The sequence below is a fragment of the Phaseolus vulgaris genome, chromosome 3 (genome assembly GCF_000499845.2).
Source record: "Phaseolus vulgaris cultivar G19833 chromosome 3, P. vulgaris v2.0, whole genome shotgun sequence".
NCBI classification, from domain to species: domain Eukaryota; kingdom Viridiplantae; phylum Streptophyta; class Magnoliopsida; order Fabales; family Fabaceae; genus Phaseolus; species Phaseolus vulgaris.
In genome coordinates this window covers 36,083,889-36,109,769 of record NC_023757.2, presented here as the reverse complement: position 1 = coordinate 36,109,769, position 25,881 = coordinate 36,083,889, and the positions used below count along the sequence as shown (strand labels likewise).

General features: G+C 37.9%; 1 protein-coding gene across 2 annotated transcripts; it reads left to right on the top strand.

Moving 5' to 3' along the window:
• Window positions 1-9,463: 9,463 nt before the first annotated feature.
• On the top strand, window positions 9,464-12,885 carry LOC137807370 (probable receptor-like serine/threonine-protein kinase At5g57670). 2 transcript variants are annotated; one of them, XM_068607985.1, is made up of 10 exons: window positions 9,464-9,784; window positions 10,017-10,135; window positions 10,289-10,407; window positions 10,502-10,629; window positions 10,723-11,115; window positions 11,288-11,542; window positions 11,637-11,794; window positions 11,909-12,124; window positions 12,258-12,407; window positions 12,502-12,885. In XM_068607985.1, the coding sequence occupies exons 1-10, from the start codon at window positions 9,652-9,654 to the stop codon at window positions 12,646-12,648; spliced, it is 1,818 nt and encodes a 605-aa protein (XP_068464086.1). In that variant the 5' UTR covers window positions 9,464-9,651; the 3' UTR covers window positions 12,649-12,885. The 2 variants fall into 2 exon arrangements, with proteins under 2 accessions (XP_068464086.1, XP_068464085.1); XM_068607984.1 differs by having other exon boundaries at window positions 9,510-9,784; window positions 10,720-11,115.
• The last annotated feature ends 12,996 nt before the right edge of the window (window positions 12,886-25,881 follow it).

The following is a 25,881-nucleotide window of genomic DNA, read 5'->3' as shown; positions in this document are numbered from 1 at the left end:
AGGGCCACCAATGGGGTGCCCTTCGTCTTCATCTATTCTGCCATCTTCAAAAGGTTGAAGCTACGCCTGCCCTTCACCTTTTTCGCGAAGGAGTTGATGATGGAGCTGAACGTCGCACCCTGCCAACTCCATCCAAATGCCTGGGCTTTCATCCGGGCATTTGAAATCCTTTGCAATTACTTCGGGCATAACGCCTCCGTGGACGTGTTCCTCTACTTCTTCGAGGCGAAGAACCCTGGGGACAGGTCCTGGATGAGTCTGAATGGGGTTGCTGGACGGGTGCTCTTGGGCCTGTATCAGCAATCTTTCAAAGATTGGAAAGGCAGGTTCTACATGATATCTGCCACCCCACAAAGTCCAACATTGCTCGAGGGGTACCCCCTTTACTGGGTTTCCGTGGTCGAGTTCAAGAAACCTCGGGATCTCGAAACCATGGCCCCCTACGAGCGCGAGCTATGTGGGCTGTTCCTGGGGGCCAAGTACAGTTCTGCACTCCTCATCAAACATGAGTTTGATGTGGTGGCTCTGAAAAAATATATAGGTAGCTCTTCTTCTTTCACCTCTTAGGATACTTGCACATTCTCATGCATGCTTGCATACATTTTGACTTACTTGCATAACCAGGCCATCTAACTCTTCTTTTTCCCTTCGATGCAGATACGATGTCAGGGAAGGATAGAAGGACAGCTTTGCTGGAGCTCGCCAAACTCCGAGGGGCCAAAGGGACTGGCTCCTCCTCTTCCACCACCGATCCTATTGCAGCCCCTCCACTTTCGGTCGCGCCAGCTGAAGGCCCCGAGCCAAGGAGGAAAAGAAGGAAGCTGGTGAAGGCCTTTCCTTCATCTGCTGCTGTTGCTGCCCCTGCTCTCTCAACCGAAGAGGAGAGCTCTGGCTCTCCTCTCATACACTACAAGAGGAAGCTTCCAGCGATTGGGGGGGCTTCATCTCTTCAACCTGGAGAAGTCGAGGTGGTGGAGATAGAGGAAGGTTCAGCCTCGCCTCCCTCTGCTCAACAATTGCCCTCTCCAACCCCACGACTACCCTCTCCAACTCCACTTCCATCACCTCCCCCAGCAGGCCAAGCTCTTGGCCAAACTACCTCACCTGCTGGGGGTGATTCTGCTCCCTCGGGGGGTCTCCCAGGGCCCCTTACATCACCACCGCCACCGCCAACCTCCGCTGCTATCGCCGAAGGTGGGGGCATCTCGCGACCAAGCGGCTTTGGAGCCAGTAACGAAAACTTCAGCCGAGTCATAGCCTTGGTCCGACAGCTCCTTCACAGCCGAGAGCTTGTTGAGTGGAATGGGGACGAGGTGGACATGCACTTGGCAAAACAGATTGTGCTTTCCTTGGATTTTTCCACCCAGCACCGCAAGCAGATAGCCCTGGAGAAGAGGGTAAAGGAGCTTGAGCACGACAAGTGGTCACTGCAGAGTGACTTCGAAGCTGCCCAAGAGTCCGTAGCCCTGCTGAGGGGTATGGTGGAAAAATCCAGGGGTGAGCACTTCGCGCAAGTCCAAGAGACCATCAAGACTGAGATCTTGATGGGGCAAGCTGTCAACTCCCTGGACTGCGAGTTGGCACAACTACAGGCCGAGACTTCCTCCCTATGCCAACTGAACTCACAACTAGTGGGGGAGCTCGAGTCCACCAAGGAAGCGGCCGCTACTGGGGAGAAGAAACTTGAGGAGGTGGTGGACAAACTGTCTGAAGCCAAGGGCCAATTGGAAGAAGCTGCCTCTTCCCTTGCTTCCCTTACCACCGAGAAAAATGCTGCGGAGGCCTCAAAGCTAAAACTAGAGGCTGAGAAAGCCGATCTTATGAACGTGGGTGCTAACGCCCTTACTGACGGATTCGAGCTGGCGCTCGAGCAGATCCGATGCGTTCTCCCAGATTTGGACCTCTCGCAATTCAGCATTTATCACGAAGTGGTAGATGGAAAGCTCACCCCTCCTCCTTGAGCTCTTCTCTTTTTTGTAAATTTATACTTCTGCACAACTTTTTGTACTTGGAATTTGTATAAAACTTGGTGTGAATACATACTCGTTTCAGCTATAAGCTTATTCTCTTGTACTTTCTTGAGCTTCACCTTTCTTTATGCACACGACTAACTCTTAGCTAGCTTAGGTTTAGCGCGATCTTGTACTCTTTGATCTTGGCCTCTACTTTGATCGCGACTAACAACTTCTCTAGCTTTATCTTTAACAGCTCTTGTGCGCTGCTTTGTACCACTAGCCAATCACTGACGACTCATCAGTCATCGTTCTTTGGTCTTCACTTAGCTTTTCTGTCGCTCTAGCGCCGAGTGCATAGAGGACTTTGACATCGATCGCTCGAGGTGATGCCTTGTTTTGGGGAAAGAAAAGTGTTTCTCGCTAACCCCTCTTACCTTCCCCAAGGTCATCACCCTTTGGCGGATCGGGTCATTCATTCCCTGCCTCACTCCTGGGGTGAGAAGGGTTTCAAACTAAGAGCCTTACTGGGCCAATATTGGTGTATGCCAAGTGGGTAAGGACATTTGTCAAAATCTTTCCTTTCCCTCTCTTGGTCTTACTAGCACCCCTGGCTTTTCAAAACCCTGGTCGCCTGCACTCACACCTGAGGTGAGGAAGGCTTAGATCAGTGTCAGTACTCGCGCCTAGGGCGAGTAAGGCCTAACCGATCACCTGCACTTGCGCCTGGGGCAAGGAGGATTTTAACTTTAATACTTGCGCGCATTTGATATGCTGGAAATCTTTTCATTTTGCTCTCTTGGCACGTGCACCAATACAAACTCGGTGAAGGACGTCTTCAGGAGCTGTACATATTCCAGGTAGGCTGCCATCTGGGGATCTTTTGCCTGGAACTCCCCTGTAACCTGCCCGGTGACTAGCAAAGAGTCGCTTTTAGCCAGCAGGTTTCTTGCTCCCATTTCTCTTGCTAGCAACATTCCTGCGATCAGAGCTTCATACTCCGTCTGATTGTTGCTAGCCTTGAAGGCAAAGCGGAGGGACTGCTCGATCAGTACCCCGTTTGGGCCTTCCAAAATGACTCCAGCGCCGCTCCCCTTCTGATTAGAGGAGCCGTCCACCGATAACACCCATCGGAAATCTAAACCTTCTGTAGGTGTCGCGATTGACAACAGCTCGACCACAAAGTCCGCGAACACCTGCCCCTTGATCGGTCCTCGGGGCTCGTACTGAATGTCAAACTCTGACAATTCGACCGCCCACTTGACCATCCTTCCTGCTACGTCAGGTTTCTTCAGCACGTTTTGGATGGACAGATCCGTCATTACCACCACTGTGAAGCTGTGGAAGTAATGCCTGAGTCTTCTTGCTGAAAATACCACCGCCAGGGCGGCCTTCTCGAGGGCCTGGTACCTTGTTTCAGGGCCTTGCAGCACCTTACTCACGAAGTACACAGGCCTCTGGGCCTGATCTTGCTCTTGCATCAGGACTGAGCTGACTGCTCTCTCCGTCACAGCAAAGTATAGACGAAGAGGGATGCCTACCTGAGGTTTACGCAAGACTGGTGGGCTTGCCAGATACTCCTTCAGCTTGATGAAGGCCTCCTCGCACTCCTGTGTCCAAAGGAATCTGTTGTTGCGTTTAATACACTGGAAGTACGGATGACCTTTCTCCCTTCCAGCGGACATAAACCGGGATAAGGCTGCCAAACGACCGGTGAGTTGTTGCACCTCCTTCACCGTCGTCGGGCTCCTCATTGCCACGATCGCTGCGCACTTCTCTGGGATAGCTTCGATTCCCCGCTCTGTTAAGAGGAAACCCAAAAACTTCCCAGCCTCCACGCCAAAAATACACTTCTCGGGGTTGAGCTTCAGCCTGTACTTGGCGAGGGTGGTGAATAGTTCCTCCAGATCGGCCGCATGGTGCTTCTTCTCTTGGGACGTGCACCACCATGTCATCTACATATGCATGTACGTTCCTTCCCAGCATGGGCGAGAGCACCCTATCCATGAGTCGCTGGTAGGTAGCCCCCGTGTTCTTTAGTCCGAATGGCATGACCTTGTAGCAATAGCAAGACCGTTCAGTCATGAACGCTGTCTTGCATTCATCCATCGGGTGCATTTTGATCTGGTTATATCCTGAGAACGCATCCAGGAAGCTGAGTAGCTTTCCTCCCGACGCGCTATCCACCAGAGCATCTATACCGGGTAAGGGGTAAGAGTCTTTGGGGCATGCCTTGTTGAGGTCAGTGAAGTCCACACACATCCTCCACTTGCCATTTGACTTCTGCACCAGCACCACGTTCGCTAGCCACTCTGGGTACTGGATCTCCCTGATGTGCCCTGCAGCAAGGAGCTTTTGCGCTTCGTCGTGGATCACCTTCCTCTTTTCCTCGTTGAATTTCCTTCGTCTTTGTCGCACAGGTCGAACCTTAGGATCCATCGACAGACAATGGCAAAGGAAATCGGGGTCGATTCCTGGCATGTCAGACGCTGACCATGCAAAAGCACCCAAGTGCTTCTCGATAACACCGACAATCAGCTTTCGCTCTTCTTCAACGAGATATCCTCCCAACTTGAACTTTTTCCCCCTTATGTCCACTTCAACCCATCCTTCAGCTGGGTGGGGCCTTCTCTCACTGGCGATGACCGCCCTCGCGATCCCTAACTCGTCGGGAGTGATCGCGCCTTCCTCTTCTTCTTCAACCTGAGCTACCTGGGAGCCCCCCATCGTAGCGTTCTCCATCCTCCGAGCGCCATTCGTTCCCGTAACCACCGATCGCTCTTCGCGCACACCAGGTGGTGGTGTCGTGGTGACGTGACATACGCTTCTCTTCTGCTTGAGGCTGTTCTCATAACAGCGTCTAGCCTCAGCCTGATCCGACTTGATGGTTATTACGGTTCCCTCCATCGACGGCAGCTTCAGCTTCATGTGCCTCGTTGATGGTATTGCGCCAAACCTATTAAGTGTTGGCCTCCCCAACAAAATGTTGTACGCAAAAGGGGCGTTCACCACCAAGTACTTTATCCTTTCGGTGCGGGCCGTCGTTCCATCAGTGAACGTTGTCCTCAGCTTAATGTACCCCCGCACCACCACCTGATCCCCAGCAAAGCCGTAAAGACACCCCGTATACGGCCTTAGTTGATCAGGGGACAACTGCAATTTGTTAAACGTCGGCCAGAACATGACGTCTGTCGAGCTTCCTTGATCTACGAGCACTCTGTGCACTCGTCTTCCTGCCGTGATGAGGAAAATGACCACAGGGTCGTTATCGTGCGGGACAACGTCCCGTAGGTCAGCTTTCCTGAAGACAATATCTACTTCAGGGTAATGGCTCTCGTCTACCGAGTCTACCGCCATAACCGACCGAGCGTACCTCTTTCTCTGTGACGCGGTGCATCCCCCACCAGAGAAGCCTCCCGCGATTGTTTGCACTTCCCTGTGCACATGGACTTCATGTTGCTGTTTCCCAACCTGGGATCCCGACGCGCGATCACCCTGTGGCTCGCGCAGGTAATCTGCTAGGAATCCGGATTTCACCAACTCTGTCAGTTGGTGTCCCAACGCCAAACAGGAGTGGAGTGTGTGGCCAAAGGCCTGGTGAAACTCACACCACTCATTCTTCTTCCTTCCAAGTACCTTATCTGTCTTCTCCGGTACTCGTAGTCTCGCTGCTACAGCAAGAAGGGCGATGAGATCCGCCAATCCCACCATGAAATTGTATCTTGGGGGTGCATTATTCTCCCTTGCACGCCCCCTGCCCTGGTCCTTGCTCGATGGATAGGAACGAGGTTTTTCCTGCACCTTCTTCCCCTCCTTGGCCTCGTGCACCCTTGCTTGCTGCTGCGGCTTCCCTTGCCCTCCACGCGGTCTCGGCGGTGCAGCACTCCCTCTTTTCTCAGAAACCTCTGTCTCTGCCACTATGTGCGCCACCGCGCGTCGTCGGATCTCTGCAAAGGTGCTGGGATGGCTCCTGATGAGGGACTCGCTGAAGGGACCAGGCAGCACTCCCTTCTTAAACGCGTGCACCAGCATATCCTCATCCTTGTTGGGCAGTCTAACCACTTGTGCTCCAAAGCGGTTGAGATAGTCCTTCAGCGACTCGCCTTGGTACTGTCGTACATCGAACAAATCGTATGACACCACTGCGGGTGCTTTGTTGACGATGTACTGCTCAGTGAAAAGCTTTGAAAACTGAGGGAAGGACGTATATGTCCTTCTGGCAGGCTCACGAACCATTCTATGGCGATTCCGCTTAGTGTGCTCATGAACATTTTGCAGTACACAGTGTCTGAGCCCCCAGACAACATCATCTGGGTGTGGAACGCCGTCAGATGCGCCTCTGGATCTTCTACCCCTGTGAACGACGCCTTCACTCCCACCAGGTTGGGAGGCACCATGGTTCCCATGACTTCAGGGGAGAATGGCATGGGGAACGATCTCTGAGGCGATGGCGACCTCGCCACCCTTTCTTCAACCATGTGCTCCCTCTGTGCCTGCAACGTCCTTCTCAGCTCTTCATTGACACGATTCAGCTCATCGTTTCTGCTCTGCGACGCTGCCAACTCCGTCTGCATCTTTTCTTGTTCAGCTCTCGACGCTGCGACATTATCCTGCAGCGTGCGCACCATCTCCAGGACCTGCGCCATTGTCACAGCTCCTTCGTCAGCAGATGGCGCAGGTGATGGTTGTCTGTTTCTTGGCATCTTTCCCAGCAAAGAACTTGGAAAAACTTTGGTAAGCTTTAAAACTGTGGTGTATATGGGACCACGATTCACTCGTGCCCCACGGTGGGCGCCAAATGATCCTGCCGACAACTCGAGCGTGGAGGAATCGCTTCGCAGCTCTCTCTGCCCCGTCTACGCGACTGTGTTATCTGCAAAATCACCCTCAGAACCTTCTCTAGGATCTCCAAACGCGACCTGCAAAACACACAGACGGCGCCTCTAGCGGCCGTTTGCACTCCGACGATCAAGTTAGATCACAGAACCACCAAATGAGAAAAACTAGTAGTGTATGTGAAAACTCTTGCTCTCTGTTTTTTTCTCTATCCCCTCTGAATCTCCCCTGATTCTCTTTTATGCCTTTCCCTGTATCTGGGCCTAGCAGAATTCTGTTATGCCCCTCTGGCATGTGTCAGAACCCTGTTATGCTTTTCTGAGACAACGTACCTCCAGAATCAGTAGAGTGTGAGTGTCTGTGCGTGTCTGCGCTTGGCTGCGCTTGTCTGTACCTTTAGCGGTACGGAGTGCACCTTTATCTGGACCGCGCCCTTCTCAGATGATGACACGTGGAGGCATGCGACTCACATCTAACCATACGCGTGTCACTACTTAAAGGGCTCTAACGCTTCTGTTTGTGCTAAGTTATTCCCTTGCGGAGTAACTTAGCATATTTCTTCCATCTGGGTAAACCGCATACTCTCAGGAGAACGCCAGGTGTGGCTGGTCTAGGCACACTCACCAAACGTTGCTCTCTGCGTAGACGGCTTACCCTTCACGGTGTCACGCACGTAATGGGTTGAGGGAATCACCAGTCACTGACCGGTTTACTAGCTCCCTCAGGCCACTCTCGTGCACGATTCCCTGAGATGTGCTCATGCGAGGTCCATGCGTAACGCTCTCGCTGGGAACCTCAGTCCCAGTTTAACTGCGTGTAACACGAGACCCCGATGACATTGCACCCGATGACTGATCAGTGCTCTATTGCTTCTCGCGTTTTGCCCTAGGCGTTCATCTGGGAACTGGTCTGTTGGTGGCCACTTGGTTACTGACCGTCGATCACCGTTCTGGGTGATCTGTCTCCTGACTTCTCTGCCGCCTGATCTGTCGGTGGTCACTTGGTTACTGACAACCGATCACGTTCACCTGATCTATCTGTCACCTGGTCCACGTGTCACCATGCGAGTGGTCCACGTGATTATCTTCTGCTGACGTCATCGACTACCGATGACCGACCGGATCATTTATAATAACAACTTACTCTTTCAATTAAGTTTTTTCTTTGTAGTACTTTGGAACCATAAACACCGGAATTGTAACTAATGTCCTGATAATTTCAAATCAGAGTAACAATGATTAACTGTTGAATAGTAGATGGATTTTTCAAATGAAGATGTATTAACGAACTTGAACAGTATATTCTTTTACTTTAAATAAAGGAATTCTTCGTATCTTTCCAATTTTATTTTGTTTTTTCCGAAAAAGTGAACCACATAAAGTTTACGAGTAAGGTGAAACTGTTGTTAATTTCCGATGTGTAGGATTTGAAAGATGGGTTATCCATGTCTCGACAGTTCCATAATCCCAATCCCTTGCCTTCACCACTCCAACGTTAGGTATGACAATCCGTTGTCACGTCTTATGCACCATTTTTGGATGCTAGCAGAATTGCAAAATTTCTGTCATTTTAGCTTAGAATTTAAAGTTTTGTCAAATCACCAAAAGATAAACTTCGTTAACCCTTTCATTTTGAATTTGGGATCCAAACATGCATTAGCCCATTCTAGTTTCGCATCAAAAAATTCAGCAGCAAATAATGCAATTCTATCGGCAAGATTTACTTTAAGGCTGTGTATACTGTGTGAACGTATTAATTGATTCATGTATAAAATAATGTGACTTCTACTATGTAAAGTCCAGTTTTCTTTTTTCTTTTGGTAGCAACCCAAATGAGAACCAGAATAGCATCACATGTTCCAGTTTTTTATACCTCTGAGTTGTAAAATCGGCATTATTATTTATTTAACGAATCTTGAAGTGAAAGTCGCACATGCTCGTTCAGAAGGGGAAATTCTTGTTCAGAAAAAAAGCAATAATTGAATGTAGAATGGCCTTATCTTCCTTGGAAGAGAGAAAATTGTAAACGAATCCACTCTTTCATAGCACACTAGAAGGGCCATCTGCTCTGAATTTTCCATTTCTATAATTTTCCATGTTATGAAAATATTCTTATGTGCAACAACTATTATACTTGTGATAGATTTGGGCTCACATTGTTAATGCTATAATTCTACATAACAAGGTAATCTATATCTCTCTAATGTTCTAATGTTTTGCTGTGCATGGCAAAAATAATGAAGGCTATGCACCAACCTCACAGTTCGATAGCGAAGTAGGGGAAACAGTTATAAGGAAATGTTGCCACTTCATCCATCAGAAAAGAGAAGACAGTTGGTGTCTTCTCGAAGTTTCATTGATGTTGAAGTGATGAGTGATGTTCTTTTTTTAAGAAGGTGGCAAATAGCCCCATAGTCTTTCATACCAAACGGAAGTAAAAAAGAAAGAAAAAGAAAAGAAAAGAAAAGAAGAAAAGGTACTTTGCATACTAAAATTGAAGGGGAGCTTCATTTTTGGCTTACATAGCAAGATAAATCAAATATGTGCCCACCTTTGCTTATACCCCAAAGCACCCAACTACTACAACACTTAATTGTCACCAGAGAGAGAAATAGAGTCTAATCAGTTTTCCTATTGCCACTCTTAAAGCCTTTTCATGCTTCTCCTACAAGAATTGGACATGGAGGTTGGCAGTTGGCCTCACACCCCTAACTGAATTTAATCATGCTCTTCCTTACACTACTTATTCTTAGGCTGAGAATGCATTCATCCATGTGTGACAAGAACTAGCAGAGCAAATAATTTCATTTCTCTCCACACACTCACAACAGTGACTGAACCTGTTCCCCAATTTTCATTTGAAGATGGTACTTCCCTCCCCTGCCAAAATACTCATTGGCCTCTCCTTAGACCCAGATGACAGCAAGGAGCTTCTCTCATGGGCAATAAGAGTTCTAGCCAATCCAAATGACACCATTGTGGCTGTGCATGTGCTTGGTTAGTCACTATTTTTCTACCCAAATTCAAAATTTTCAACCATTTAGCCTTTTATTACTTATTACTTCTTTCCTGCATCATCAATCTATCACGTATTCAATGGTGTTTTAATGAAATTCACTAAACTTAAGATTCTAACATGAATGATTGACGATTTGTAAATAGAGCAAAACACGTATTCGTATTGTGAATGTTTAGTGTTGTAATAGCCACCAAATCTGTTAAATTATAGTTAATGCGGATAAGAAGAAGCGAGTCTCCGTCAGAAAAAGGCAATCACAACTGAGACAAGCAAAAGCAAACGTTATATCTGTGCTTGGAGAATTTGCACAGACCTGTTGGTCTAAGCAGGTAATTCACCAGAATCAAATATACGATTATAAATGTCTCTATCTTTAAAAATGATAATTTTTTTTTAAATCTTGTATAACCAATATTATATTACAACATGCGTGTTACTAAAGTCTAGAATCAAATAAGTTATCATGAAAACATCATTATCAGGTTAATTTGGAGGCAAGGGTGGCACTCAATTCCACAGTTGGTGGAGGTTTATCGGAGGAAACCAAGTCCATCAATGCTGACTTTCTTCTTATTCGTGGCTCAAGAAACCAAACTAATAAGTATGAACTGAATGATATGGCAACAGTTGTCAATTTTCTTTATGAAAATCATGCAAGACAAACCCAATTTATGTTTTTTTTTTTTATTTCTTAGAATTGGAACTTCCAAAGGAATTACAGGGTATTGCTTTGAGCATGCGCATGAAGGGTGTACAATAGTCTCAGTTGGAAGACGTAGGAAGGCAGATCAAAGTGTCAAGCCAAACTCAGTTCATTTTCAAGGTAATTCAGTTCTCAGAAATAATGTGACAAAATACAAATTACAGTGGATGACAAGTCCCTTAAATACGGTAACTTGTATCTTTTCACCAGTAGATAACAAACAACCAAATTCAAGAAGGTTTAAGAAGGAAAAGCAATGTGATAAGGGTGTCTCCCCTGTTCTGGAGGATTATATCACAGGAATCAAGGCTCAGAACCGTTCACCAAGAACAGTACTAAATAGTCTAGAGGGACAATCAAACAGCACAGAAGATGATACCTTTAGCACTAGGGTCTCAAGCACCACGTATACCCCATCATTGGATTCAAAGATTAAGAGCCGATCCAAGATAAAACCACAGTTCTCATTTAGGTTCATAGTCTCATTCCTTGCTTCACCATTTAGAAGGAAAAACTTCAACATTTACGAAAGTGAAAATCGTCAGCCTTTGTTGAAGTGCTTCAGCTATGAACAGATATTCAATGCTACCAACGACTTCCACCAAGGTACGTTATTGTGGACTCTTGATTTCTTTCAAAATTACTTTTAGACAATCTTATATGCTACTGGGCGCCTAGTTAAATAAGGAAACAACAGAGAAAAATGTAGGTGGATAGCTGATATAAATAATAGGTGTTGATGGAATATTTTTTCCTTTTTCATTTATCAAAACAACAGATAATTTGGTTGGACGAGGTGGGTATTCGGAAGTATACAAAGGTGATCTTTCAGATGGACGAACCATTGCTGTGAAGAGGTTGGCCAAGGATAACAAGGATCCTAACAAGGAAAAAGAGTTCCTTATGGAATTGGGTGTTATTGGACATGTCTGTCATCCTAATACTGCAACTTTAGTGGGCTGCTGCATTGAAAATGGGCTATATCTGATTTTCAATTACTCTCAAAATGGAAACTTGGCAACTGCATTGCATGGTAAAAAATCCTCGTATTAGAGTTTCATTTTATTTTTTCAGCTAGAATTGCTTGTTATGTCATTTGAGATTAAATGCATTGGAATGATTATCAGGTAAAGGAGGAGATTCACTAGACTGGCCAATCAGGTACAAAATTGCCATTGGTGTTGCAAGGGGTCTCCATTATCTTCACAAATGTTGCAAACACCGAATAATTCACCGTGACATTAAAGCCTCTAATGTTCTTCTTGGTCCTGACTACGAACCACAGGTAGAAATAGAATTATAATCAAATGCAAACATTTTGGAATTGGAAAAACAACATTGTTTTGACGTGGTTCAAGTCAATCAACTCACATTTAAATTTTTTTGAACCTCTATTTAGATTGCTGATTTTGGGCTTGCAAAGTGGCTTCCTAACAAGTGGACTCACCATGCTGTGATCCCCGTAGAGGGCACGTTTGGATACTTAGCGCCAGAATACTTTATGCATGGAATAGTGGATGAGAAAACAGATGTTTTTGCATTTGGAATTCTACTTTTGGAGATTGTAACTGGACGGAGACCTGTTGATTCATCAAAACAAAACCTTCTCTTATGGGTAATCATAGCTTTTTATAGAGATTAAGTGAGAATTGTATGTTCCATGGTTAAGTTATTAGGAATTTATCACCAAACATGGATGTATAAATTGGTTAAGCAAGAAATTAATAGAGTTTTGTAACTACGTATAGGCAAAGCCTCTAATGGAATCAGGGAATATTGCTGAGCTGGCTGATCCAAGAATGGAAGGTAAATATGATGGACTGCAACTGTACAGGGTAGTGCTAGCGGCTTCATACTGTGTGAGACAAACTGCCACGTGGCGTCCCCCAATGAGCGAGGTGAATGAACAACAAAGACCATGTTTAAGTTTCTCTCAGTCTCAACAAGATCACACTTATTTTATGTTCTTCCTTCTTTTTTGGTTTTACGCAGGTGTTGGAGCTGCTAACCAGTGGCGAAGACAGTGAGGTTGGAAAAAGCTGGAGGATCCCAAAGTTCACCTCTGATGAATTGGATGATTACTCTATGGTTTTCGGATATGATGTACCCTCAGACCTATCTTTGGAGGATTATTTGTGAGAATTAAATTACACTTCAGTTTCAATTTTCTTTCCATCATACACACTATATATAGGTTTTTTATTTCTGTAATTTATCATATTATTATTTTCTTTGTTTTTTTTTGTACCACTTAGTATTTCCATGAAGGATAAGAATATTATTATTTCCATGAAGATTTTAGGGAAATACTGCAAAGACATTATCGTCTGTGCCCAGTTTTTGATATATAAAAGTTTAGTTTGCCTTTGTTTTGATGTATGGTATTTGTCAGAAGAAAAAAAAAACATTCAGAGAAGGTTCAAATAGATAGGCAAATAAAAACAGACCACATAATTTTCCTAATATCTAGCATTTCGATAAATATAAAGTTGTCATCCTATTTATTTATGATAAAAACAGGATCACGTCTATCTTAAATCCTGTTTATACGATCGATCAAATGGGTGAATGTGTTGTTTTGAAATATATGGTTTTTGAAACACTTTTCGCAAAAGGAAGATATTTTTCAGAACAAGAAAAGAGAATTTGTTAGGGGATACGAGCAAGCTCTTGGAAGATATGTCACTGATTGTTGCTAGATACACTTTAAAAGTCTAAATTTATAGATATCAGCTAAAAGTTTAAATTTCAAGCGTACTGTTATATTATTTAATATTAAAAGTGGTTTTTTAAGATGATCTTCTCTCCGTATATATAAATTAGAGTGAAATCTTTGTTTATGACTTATTCTGTGTTGAAAATATTTTTTAAAAAAAATCTCTACAAAAACAATTTTACATGTTTTTTTACTTGACATTTAATGTCTTCTAATATGTATTTTTCATTTATTTAACGTTCAATCATTGGATTAATTTAATATTTTCACACGGCCGGTATACTTCATTTAAAATCATAAAACAGTCTAAAACACTTATAAAATTCAATAAAACTAACATTCAAAAACATTCAACTATTAGACGATAATATAAAAATGTTTTCACACTCTCACAGTCAGTATATATAATTTACATTCATGAATTTGAACTCATTACTTTTCTTTTTCTTTGAGAAAGTTACTTATTTCTTGTATACATTTTGTTTCTTGCTTGCGTCCACTTGTGGGTTTTTGCTTGATGCCCTTAATAAATTTAAATTTAGTAATCTATTATTGATGTAAAATGATTAAAATATTCTTTTTTTTTTTAAAATGGATGGTGACATTTTAATATCCCATACATAAAAATACATACACTCTACACACTAATAAATTATTATTTTAATTTTATTTATTTATTTTTTATTTTAAAATATTATTATATTATTATAATTATTTGTCAAAAATGTGTGGTTTAGTATTTGGGTGTCAAAATAAACTTTTCCTTTTTAAATGAGAGTAAGGTGTGCTTGCCAAAATGTATTCTAAATTTGGTATTCTGAAATATATTTTTGATTTGAATTTTCAGAACACTTTTTCATATTATGTCCTTTGTTTCTGTAATAATCTTTTTAGAATATGTTTCTAGAATTTTGTTTCTTGGAATTCTTTTTCTGAATATGTTTCTAGATTTTGTTTTCTAGAATCTCTTTTCCAAAATGTATTATTTATATTTTGAATTTAACTTTTTTAAATGAGATTTTGGTTTTTTAATTCTATTCCAAAATTTCATTTTCAAGATGCAAAAATATCTATTCCGTTTTTCTTATTCCAGAATGTATTTTCAATTTTGGATTTCCAATTATGGAATGAAGGCCAATTATGAAATTTTAATTTCATTGGGTGTAGGAAACAAATTTATTGGGTACAAGAAAAAATAGCCCGGGGTATGTAATCATTGTATTAGGGCAAATTCTTCCTGCACCATATCAATTTTAACTTCCACCATATCAATTTTTTAAATTTCAAAAACTACCCTTATTCCAAATTTAAAAATCCAAAATAATAATTATAATTGAAAAATAAAAAATACATTATGAAAAAAAAATTCTGAACACAAAACTGATAAAAAATTTCAGAATTCAAAAATATGTTCCGAAAATTGAAATCCAAAATATTTCAGATAAAAGTTTCAAAAATATTTTTTTCCATTTTTGTATAAGATTATTTTCGTCATTTAAAGAGGGGTATTTTTGTCATTTTCTAGAGCTGATTGGGTACATGCTGAAATTGATATGGTGGAGGGAGAAATTGCCTTGTATTGGGGTCAATTAACAAATGGCCCAAAAGTTAGGGGTGACAATGCAGGCTAGCTCATCCATTCGGTATTAGCTGGTAAAATATGGGTCGGTTTGACCCGTCTTACATAAATAATGCAAATTAATTTTGTTGGCTTATCTCACATAAGGAATGACATGTGGGTCAACCTGCATATAGAAATTAATTTTTGTTGTTCTTGTTGAAGAATTAGATTAAATTTAACAAAATGAAAACATCTATAAAAATATAGATGCAACCTTAAAAGACTTTTCATTTTTGACTTTTTAATAGTTATAATCTTTCTCGTCATCTCCATGCATTTGAACAATGACAATGAGAGAATGAAATTAAAATTAAAATAATACAATAAAAATTGGATATGTAAAAATAATTGAATTAACACAATGCCTTTACCATGAATCAGTCTAGAATCAATCTAAATCACTAATCAACATTGAATCATAACATAAAATATTAAAAGAGACTTAATACCTTGACATGCTTCTTTTCAATTAACGTCCTGATTTTATGCATCCAAGATATCATTTTGTTATTGGAATTCACCAAATGAATAACAATATAAAATGGATAAAACAAACACCAAAGCAATGAATACAAATAAAATTATAATCGGTAGATACATTCACTAAAATAGGAATGATGGAAAAATATGTAGTTAAAATAACAATTTCACTTTAGATAGGGAAGAGTGATAAAAATCGCATATTCAATGGATGGATTTAACAAAATTAATAGTCCAAATTCTATTGCATTAAATTCATAAGTAGTATCATAACGCGTTAAGTAGCAACAAACTTAACAAAAAAATTCCAAATCACAAATTTTTTTTTGTATTTTTTAGTATTATGCAAGTTAGTGGGTTGGTCCATCCTCATTGTTTGCGTGTGCAGGCTACCCATTATGCGAGGTGAACCTAAAGTGGATCAGTGGGTCGCGAGACGACTTGCACAACTCGTCCCGTATTGCCACCTACCAAAAGCATAATCTAAAAGATAAAACAAATAAGACTATTTCAATTTGTATCCTTGTGTTTTTTTTCTCAGCGTCCATTAGATGTGTAGAAGACAAAACTATCATACTTTTTTTTTATATCATCCCTTATCGTTGTCACATTTTTGTTGTTGCCATCACATTTCATCCCGTTGTTGTTGTTATCATCCTTTTGTGTATGTGTTATGTCATGGACTCATGAAAGATTTCAAATTATGTAATTTGGAAGACAATTCTAAATTACATAATTTAAAAAAAAATTATGAAAAAAATGTCTTTTAGATAAAAGATGAAATAAGAAAGTTTATTCCAAATTTAATAATTCAGAAGTCCTTTTTTTTTATAAAAAAGTTAATCCAACATACTATACTAAATTCTAAATTTCACAATTTAAAATTAAAATTAACTTTCAAATTATTGTTATAGAAATCTGATATATTTTTTCCAACTTTAAGATCACATAATTTGGCAGATTTTCAGATCTAACAATAAAAAAATAAAACTTTAAACTAAAGAGGAAAGCGATGATTTTTAATATTTGTGACGGTGCAAAAGAAAAGCACGGGGTGCAAAAAGAAATCCCAGGAAATAAACGGTTTTGGGTTTGCATCTTTGTGCTTTGAAAGTTTAAAGAATTTGAAAGCCCGTCTTTGTGTTTGACAACTTTTATGTTCATTATAGGAACCGGTGTGGAAATTGAATGCCCATCATAAAAGAAAATAGATTCCCGTAGAACGTTCCATTTTCATATATTTGGGTTGGATTGTTATATTGATTATCAAATAGTCTGTTACGTAGAGAATAAAAAAACGGTGAAAAATGAAAACAAGTTAGAAATAAAGTAAAAATTTAAATGTTAAATGATGCAAATGCATATGAATTTTACACTATTGGACTCAATTTCACAAAAGTGTCATTTGTCATATTCATGAAGATTGGCGTTGTACATTTCCATATTCGTCGTGTCTCTACTTCACAAAATATACAACCACAAACAACTAACTAATGTCACATATTAAATAATACAGGAACTAATCACATTTGAGCCCAAATATGCACACTAAATTTCACAAACGTGTAATCTATGTAGCATGTAGGCACTTAGTACGTTACATAACATGTTTCGTTAATGTTAATATTTATGATTTAAGAAAAAGACTAAACTAGAAAAATAAATTACAAATCAAGAACCAAAGTGTTATTCAATCATGTCTCCCATATTTAGTATTTTTATTTGTCTACGAAATTGTGGAGGTTGTTAATATATCTTAGAATTTTGAATATTTTTTCTAAACTCTAAAACCCATATTCAAATACAAGTACAGCATCATGTATACTTGGTTAAGAATATAAATAAATCTTAACTAGATTTATTCTATTTAATCATACATTTTTGTAAATGTCTTGGTTTGATTGAAAATATATTTTAAGAACATTTTATTATTGATACAAAGTTCTAATAAAAAAATATTATTTAAACGAGAGGCACGATCTTTCAACAATTTAATTTATGTATTCAAATCCATCTAAGTCATTCAACAATAAAAATCTAGTTAACCCGAAAAATAACTCAAGGACATTTTAAAATTGATTTATTTTACCAACTTTTAAATGAATGGACGCAGAATTTTTTCAGTTCAATTAATGATTTCGAAGTCAAATCTTATATAGGTAATAAAATAAAATAAAAAATATTCGGTTCATAAAAAATATTTATTTGTTCAAAATGAAAATTCACTTTATATTGAATTAAAGTATATTTTTAGAATATATTTAAACCTCTTAAATTTCCCCCTTAAGGACACAGCGTCATTTTGAAAGTTATCTTTCCAGATAGAGTTTACGCGTCTTACGCCTGTTATGGATATCTTCAATCATATCTTTAAAATTTTATTGGAATAATTAACTTATAACGAAAAATATTTAAAATTTATATTATATATAATTTAAATCTAAAAAATGTATAAGATTTTTTTTGTCCACGTATGAGATATTTGTCAGTGTACTTATAAATGAAAAAAAGTGGTGAGAAGTGAAGGTCAATTCTGCAGATAAATAAAAAAAATAGAAGAGTGCATAAAACAAAGAAAGGAAAGGACCACATGGAACATAAGATGTAGCCTAGGTTGGATTCTAGCCTACTTCTTCTTCAATCGGGAACCCAATCGAAAGCATTGAGAAGTAACGGTCTAATACTAACATAAATGAATATAAAAGGTTGAAAATGAAACGGGTTTATCCCTTCAATTCAATCTCATTTCTGGTTGGTTGTAACATTCTGTGTCATGGCAAAATAACCATTCAAAAGGAGAACAAAAGAGTTAGGAACAAGATGGGAAGACCAAACTCTAACATGCTATCTTTTACTAGATTTGTGGAGTCCTAACCCCCAAATCAATATATGGATATGTTACATGTTGCTGTCGGAAATTTCTTACTTATTGTGCATCTCTATTTTGCTGTTTTTGTGTGCTACATTGGAGTGGTGTTGGTGAATGATATATGAGAAGTGTTGTGTCGTGTTGACTAGGCATACATAGGGTAACACTGTGGGGTCCTCTGTAGAGGAGTTTAGTGGGGGTGATGATGAACATAACTTGAATGGACCACACGAGACAGTGGTGCTGCAACCAGACAGAGCTGAGCCCACAAGGAGGTGGTTTGAACGAGTGGCGCACGTGAAGGGGGTATGGGCTGGGCCCACTATGTAGCCCATTTGACAGTGACCCCTCGTGAAACAAGTAACCGACACCTTTTCGTCTTCATTGTTCCATCCCTATATCCATATAAAACGCAGCCTCCCACTGTCCGTATCACTCTTCAGTTTTTTTCAACACTAAAATTATAAATAAGATAAAATTGCTTCTTTTTATGCTGATAATTGAATAGATCCCCGTTGTATCCAGTTCCAAAAGGATCATTCAGTTCCTCTTCAACCATCTTGTTCTCAAGTAAAGTTGCCTCACACTTTAAACCAATAATATTTTTAAATATATTAATTAATAATGGATAACGACATTACATTTTAAATCTACTCTTAAAGTTGTTGAAACTCGTAGTCGCTTTATGCCCAATTAACTAATTTGTGATAAAAAATAGTAGTATAACTTAATCTTAATAATTTGTGTCTACTAATTCTTCTTTTACTCTGTACCAGAAAAATAATATTTTTATAATAATATTTACTTTTTATTATTCAAAAGTAGGATGACAAAGTGAATCGGTCCTTAGCATGTTCATGCATAATAAACTTGGACTAGATTTTATGTTCCGTATAAGAGATCCGCATTTGAGTTTTTTTATTTTTTTTATTTTTAGAAATTCAATAAAAATATTTTTTATTTTTTTTCTTAAAAAATTATCAAATTGAATCCATATATTTGTTATTATCAACCATCAATATTTTTTCTTCTATTACCAACATAGTCAAACATTAATAATTCAATTAAGATAAAAATTAAATATTAATATTCTTCTATTTTAAAAATATTAAAAATAGTTAATTCAAAAACATTAAACATAAACATCATTACAATTAACATAGTTAATTTAAAAATATTAATATTTTTTTTCAGTTCAAGTTATCACTGTCAAGTCCAATCCAAGTCAATACACAAACTTTTTTTTACGGGCTAATGAATCAGCCCTCCCTGTCCCGTTGTTGACTCGAGCAGACTACGAATTATGCGAAACAGACTGAAACGGATCAGCGGGTTGAAAAACTAAATCCATCCCACATTTTTTACTAACGAACCAAAGACTGACCCACATAACCTGACCCACTGTATCACCCTAACCAAAAGTAGAAAATTTTTGGATATATTTTTATCATAAAATTGATATAAATTCTCTAATCCACAAATATTTTATACCCTTGAACTTTTAAGATTATTAGGATAAATAGATAAAAATAACTTTTTAATTTTATTTTTCTAAATAAAATATATAAAACTAATAAAATTTTCAATTTAGTTTCTATAGACTGTTATATGGATAAATATCAAATTTAAATCGGAGAAACTATAACAATAAATAAATAAATATACTCTTTAAGAGTTTCAATTTAGTTTCCATATTCTGGATAAATCTTAAAAATCAAATTTAAATTGGAGGAACTATAAAGAGATAAAAAAATTCAATTTTGTTTTATTAAAGACTATGAAAGCGAGACAAAATATCCGACCTAATATATAATGTGAGTATTGTTATCCTTTAAAAGAAGAGTTATTACCTAAAGTTAGGCTTACTGACCTTTCTTATTATTTATTTATTTCCAATTCAAGTTTTCTAGTATTAAAAATTTCTTTAAATATCTCAATTTTAAAAATATAAAATTGTGATATTCTGCGTGTAAATTGCATTATACGGAAATTAAAATTGCCACTATTTATTTGTTTATAATCTTACTGCTTATTAAATGAAAAATAACTATAATTACACCTTTAAAAATCGAGAATCTTAATTGAACCTTTTATTTTAATAATGAAACTAAAAAATAATTAAAAACAGTTTATCTCGTGTGTTATAGTTTTAAGAATCTTTTTTATAAATTTATATTTTTTTCACAATATGTTTCTGTGGTCTATAAGTTTTTTCTACTTCTTATCTATTTTTGATAAATGAAATACAAGTGGAGAGAAAACGGGACGGGTCCACCCTTATCTTCACCTATAGGCTATAATTGAAATAACTTCTACCATTCTTATATGTAAAAACCACAAGAAAACAACATTTCAAAATATCATAGTTTGGGACACTTATTTCCCAGGTTACTGATAAACAATTGAATTTGGGAAGTTCATTCATTAAATAAAAATAAATTTTAAAATTATAAATTATTAGTTATTATATTAATTAAATTAAATATTATTTTATAGAAAAAATTATTAATATATAAATTATTAATAAATAATTTTAAAATTTATATTTAACTACTTATCAAGTTTGAGCTATTAATTTTAAAATTTAAATAATTAATAATTAAAATTTTAATAGTTAATTAAATATTAATTTAAAAATTATTTATTAATAATATAAACTAATTTAGATATAAATAATTTTTAATTTAAAAATTAAGATATTACAATTTTTTTAATTTTTAAAAAAGTATTTAGTTTAATTAATTATTTTGCTTTCTAAAGTTAATTTTTAGGAGTATTTGGTGTATTTACATATATTTTTGTAGTTTTTCAAGAAAACCGTGTTGGCTTTGCCATTGAGTAACAAATAATCATATTGTCATAGTTTGAAGATGATGTGATTACTGTTGCTTTCGTATTAAAGAGTCAAATCCAAAAAAAAATCAAAACAAGGAAACAGTGGCCGCTAGATTGATCAATCAACGCCCAACCTCAGCATGAATCCTGTGGAGGAGCCAAGACAAATAATTTGTGGGGACTGTGTTTAATCAAGGATTATATATATAAACTATTTCTAAATCTTTCAACAACATTCCCGTATTTATCTTTCTATTTATATTCTATAATATATATTTTAAATTATGCTTTAGTTTTCAAAACAAATAATTAACATGATGATTGTAATGCCCATAATTAATATATATATATATATATATATATATATATATATATATTTTGTCGGATATAGGTCTATAATCTTGACAAAATAATTAAAAATAGGTAGGCATGCTACATCTATGTTTACAAATTTTGTGGAGAGAATACATTTTAGGTATTTATGATTTTACTAAAACTATTTTAGTTCTTGTACTTTTTAATGGATTTATTTCACATTTAAAATTTATAAAATATAGAAATTTAGGTTTGCTCTGGTCTAAAATTGTAATCTTAAATTAGTGAATTCAATTACTATAAGTACGTCATATATATATATATATATATGTAACATTTCTATTTTTTTTCCATATTTGTTAATATATTATGCCTACAATATCTAATTAACATGTAAACATATATTAGGTTATCATATTTGTATCTCAAAAAGATATCCCTCTCCATAGGAGTTAATATATACATCAAAAGTAAATAAAAATAAAAATAAAGCATTCAAAGGTAAATCTATCCAATACTCCAGTTGCTCATTGAGGAGTTCTATTCCCTGCAATCTCTGCTCCTGTGTAAAACACTATCATCACAGATAAAGAAACAAACACAAACAAATAACACGGTAAGCTAGCTATATAAAAATTTCTATATAATTTCATGTCAAATTAATCAACATAATTCATCAAGTCTCATACAATTTCTCAAATCATAAAGTGTCTATTAAATTTCATAATTCATCTTTTCACATGTCAGACTTCTATTGACTCATAACACATGGACACTTGACTCTACTTCCGGAAGATTCGTGCGTTGACTTAGACTCAGAGATCTGCACCTATCATATTACATCACTGTGAAATCCACACAGCTATGCGCATTAATCTCAATATCATCTCTCTCCTAGTATGACAGGGTTAATTCATATAACAGGTCAAGTTAATTATCTTTCAAACAACTTACCCATTCATATGAACCTCCTTTGACTCTCACCACCTGAATAACTTCATCTATATGATTCTATTATCTTAGGAGAGTCAGGATATCTCCTTCTAGATGAATCCCTAGTCAATGCACATCCTAAACAATCTTAACACGGTATTTTCTTTCCTGAAAATACTATGTCTCGATTAGAATTCATATTTTGAACCTCATAATATCCCCCATCAAACAATCAAATCATACCAATATTTAGAATATCCAAAAAACACAACAATTCATTGACTAATCATATAAATGTCTAATTAAAGAGATTTTCAATTAACTATAAATGAAATAAAAGTTTACATACTTTATAAGAAAAACTATATAGGAATAAATCAATCAATCTTTTAAAAGCAAATAAAAATTAGTTTAATATTTTTATTTATTATTTTATTTATTATTTTTATTTTACTTTAGCTTGAGCTAGAATTCGCTAGCTTGAGCTAAAATCCACCAGAGAGCACCCAGAATTTTAGCTTGAGCTAAAATTCGCTAGCTTGAGCTAAAATCCTCCAGATAACACCCAGAATTTTTAGCTTGGGCTAAAATTCGCTAGCTTGGGCTAAAATCCTCCAGAGAGCCCCCATAATTTTTTTTGCTTGGGCTAAAATTCACTAGCTTGGGCTAAAATTCACTAGCTTGGGCTAAAATCCTCCAGAGAGCACCCATAAATTTTAGCTTGAGCTAGCACTTGCTAGCTTGAGCGAAATATGCAGAAAAATTCTGCATAACTTAATATACCGATTAGATTATAAATCAATATCACATTCAATTCATAAATTATAAATCTACACATTACATTGACAGTTCCTGTTCAACATGATACAATTACTTTCATTGAATCATTGAGTTATTATGTCCATTTATACATATATATGATTTCTAATTCCAAAACCATTTAAATCAAACAAACAATTCTCAATCACAACACTTTCAATTTCAATCAAACTACAATCTACTCAGAACAAGAAATCTTGCAACAAAATCTGGACTTGGTGATCCCGTCACCCTCACATTCAAATCTTCTAACCTAAGGTTCTATTGAAGATTTTAAACTAGCTTCCCTTACCTTTACTTGAGCATATGCTCACGAAGAGCTCTAAACCTACCAAAATCTTCAAAAGTAGCTTAACCTGCACCACAGAGTCCTGATAAAAAATCTAACTATATCTCTAAGACTCTGATCAACTAAAGACTAATCCTAAAACTAAAAGAGGCACATGCATACACTTAGATTGAGATAAACCTACAAGTTCAAAATTTGACTCAGAGAAGGGTAAAAATTGAACTTACTCTATCAGAGCTTCTGATCGGGCAATCTTATAGGATTCACGGTCAGGAGTCCAATGGTAGACTCCGATCGCCAAACTGATAAGCAAGGATATAAGAAAATCTTAGAGAGGAGGGAGAGAAAAGGAAAAAGAGGAACAAAACTGAACTTACTCTATAAGAGATTCTGATCGGGTAGTCTTGTAGTCTTCGCTGCCAGGAGTCCAATGGCAGACCCCGATCGTCAAACTGATAAGCAAGGAGATTAGAGAGAAGGAAGAAAAAGGAAAAGGGAAGAGAGATGGTGGTTTTTTAAAATGAAACCTGTTCCGTCCGGTTGACCGGGACGTCTTCGTGCACGACCTCAACCGTCAGCTAGGGACTCCTTCCCACTGGTTACCTGTGGATTCCTGCAAAAAAGAGGACAAAGAGGCGCCCTAGCGGCCGTGTGCACTCCGACGCTCAAGTCAGCTAGCAAGAAACACCAAAAAACTGTCCACCCACGTATCTGAGCACCGCGTATGGCACTCTGGGGGTGGTAAAAGAACTGTGTATATGTGTGTGTGTTGTCTCCTTCAGGCAAAAATATTCCCCAGTCACTTGTACGTAACCTCAAAGCACGAGCAAGCAACTAGAGAGTTCTCTGGTAAATTTGCCGAAAGTTCCAACCCTTTTTCCGACATTCTCAGTGCTATTTAAACTGCCCCCAGCATTTAAAGCGCCTTAAAGCGCTTTTACACTCAAACGTAACGCACTCATTAAAGCGCTTAATTACGAAACGTAACGCATTTAAGACGTTGAAACGCTTGGGAGCCATAATAGTACCTGAATGCTAAAAAGGGAAACTGTATTGAATATCTTTAATTACCTGGCACCTGACTTGAGGGTGTTTCTATTCCGGCATTACTGTTATACACGTGGAGGGCCTCACGACGCCTTGACCCCATCTGGGGGCGTTTCTGCCCATCTGGGGACGTTTCTGCGTGTGGGTCCTCCTACTTGGGAGTGCTACTGCGCTAGGGGTGGCTTTTTGGGTGCCAACTCATGCCCCCAAGTATCTAGCCACTTACTCTGAGAGCGTATCTGCCTTCCTCTCACACCCTGCACCCGGTTATCCTGGGCGTGACCTTCCTCTTGGGTCGTATCTGTCCCGAAGGCGTCTCTGGGGCGGCAGGGGTACTTCGCGAGTCAGGCTGCCCTTTACTGGTACTATAACTATGGCCTTGGAGCCACCTTTTTCTTCTCTTTATCACTTTCCCGAGATATCGGGACCTGAGGCTTTCCCACAACGTCGCTCCCTCCATGGTCTTTCCTACCCATGGGTATCGGGGAACCACACCGTGATTGCCTTGCTTTTACACTGTTTAATCTGGCGACGCCCTCACCTGGGCGACGCCTTCACCTAGGCAACGCCTCCGCCTAGGCGACGCCTCCTCTTGGCGTCTCTACATCTGGGCGACACCTCGAGCTGACTTTGACTTTCCAGTCGTTGACTTTGACCTTGACTTAGTCAACGCCCTGATACGGGACGGTACAGAACCTGAACTGAATTTTCTATTTATATGTCATTTTCATTTTAATAATAAAATATTAAGATATCTTTTAAAATATACCACTTTTACTCTAAGGTTATTTTCTAGACCCTTACATTATTTATATATATATATATTCAATTCCCTAAATATTATATTGGATAATTATTTATGAATAGTTTGATATGTAAAAGGATAAAATTTATTTCAGCACGTATCCAGTTAATCATGATGAGTGTAACATTGACAAACTCTAAATACTCACAATATTTTATTATAAAAATATTTTACTTTTTTTATAAGAATCTAAATTATATATACATCAAAAGACTTAGATAATTAAAAAAATCACTACTAATTTTCCAACTCTTTAATGCTTAGTTTTGCTTGGCTCCACTACCTGCAATCTTTGTTTTCGTGTAAAACACGTTTATAGCAAGTTTTAAAATAGCAATAGTTTTAAGCTTGAAGTTATGAAACTCAGACACTTTTTTCTCTCTTAAATTATGTGTCTTTTAAATGATGTGTCGATGTTGAATACTTATATCGGACACCGACACTCGTAGATTTCTGACAATTCTAGTACGGTTTTAACACAATATTAAAAAGAAAAAATATATTTCTGCTCCAAAAAATAATCTGGAACATACTTGTGCACATAAATCTTTATTGTCAATTTATATAATATATAGATTTGTGTCCATGTGTCCTACATTTTAGAGATTATACATATCTCTGTGTCTGTGCTACATATGTTTTA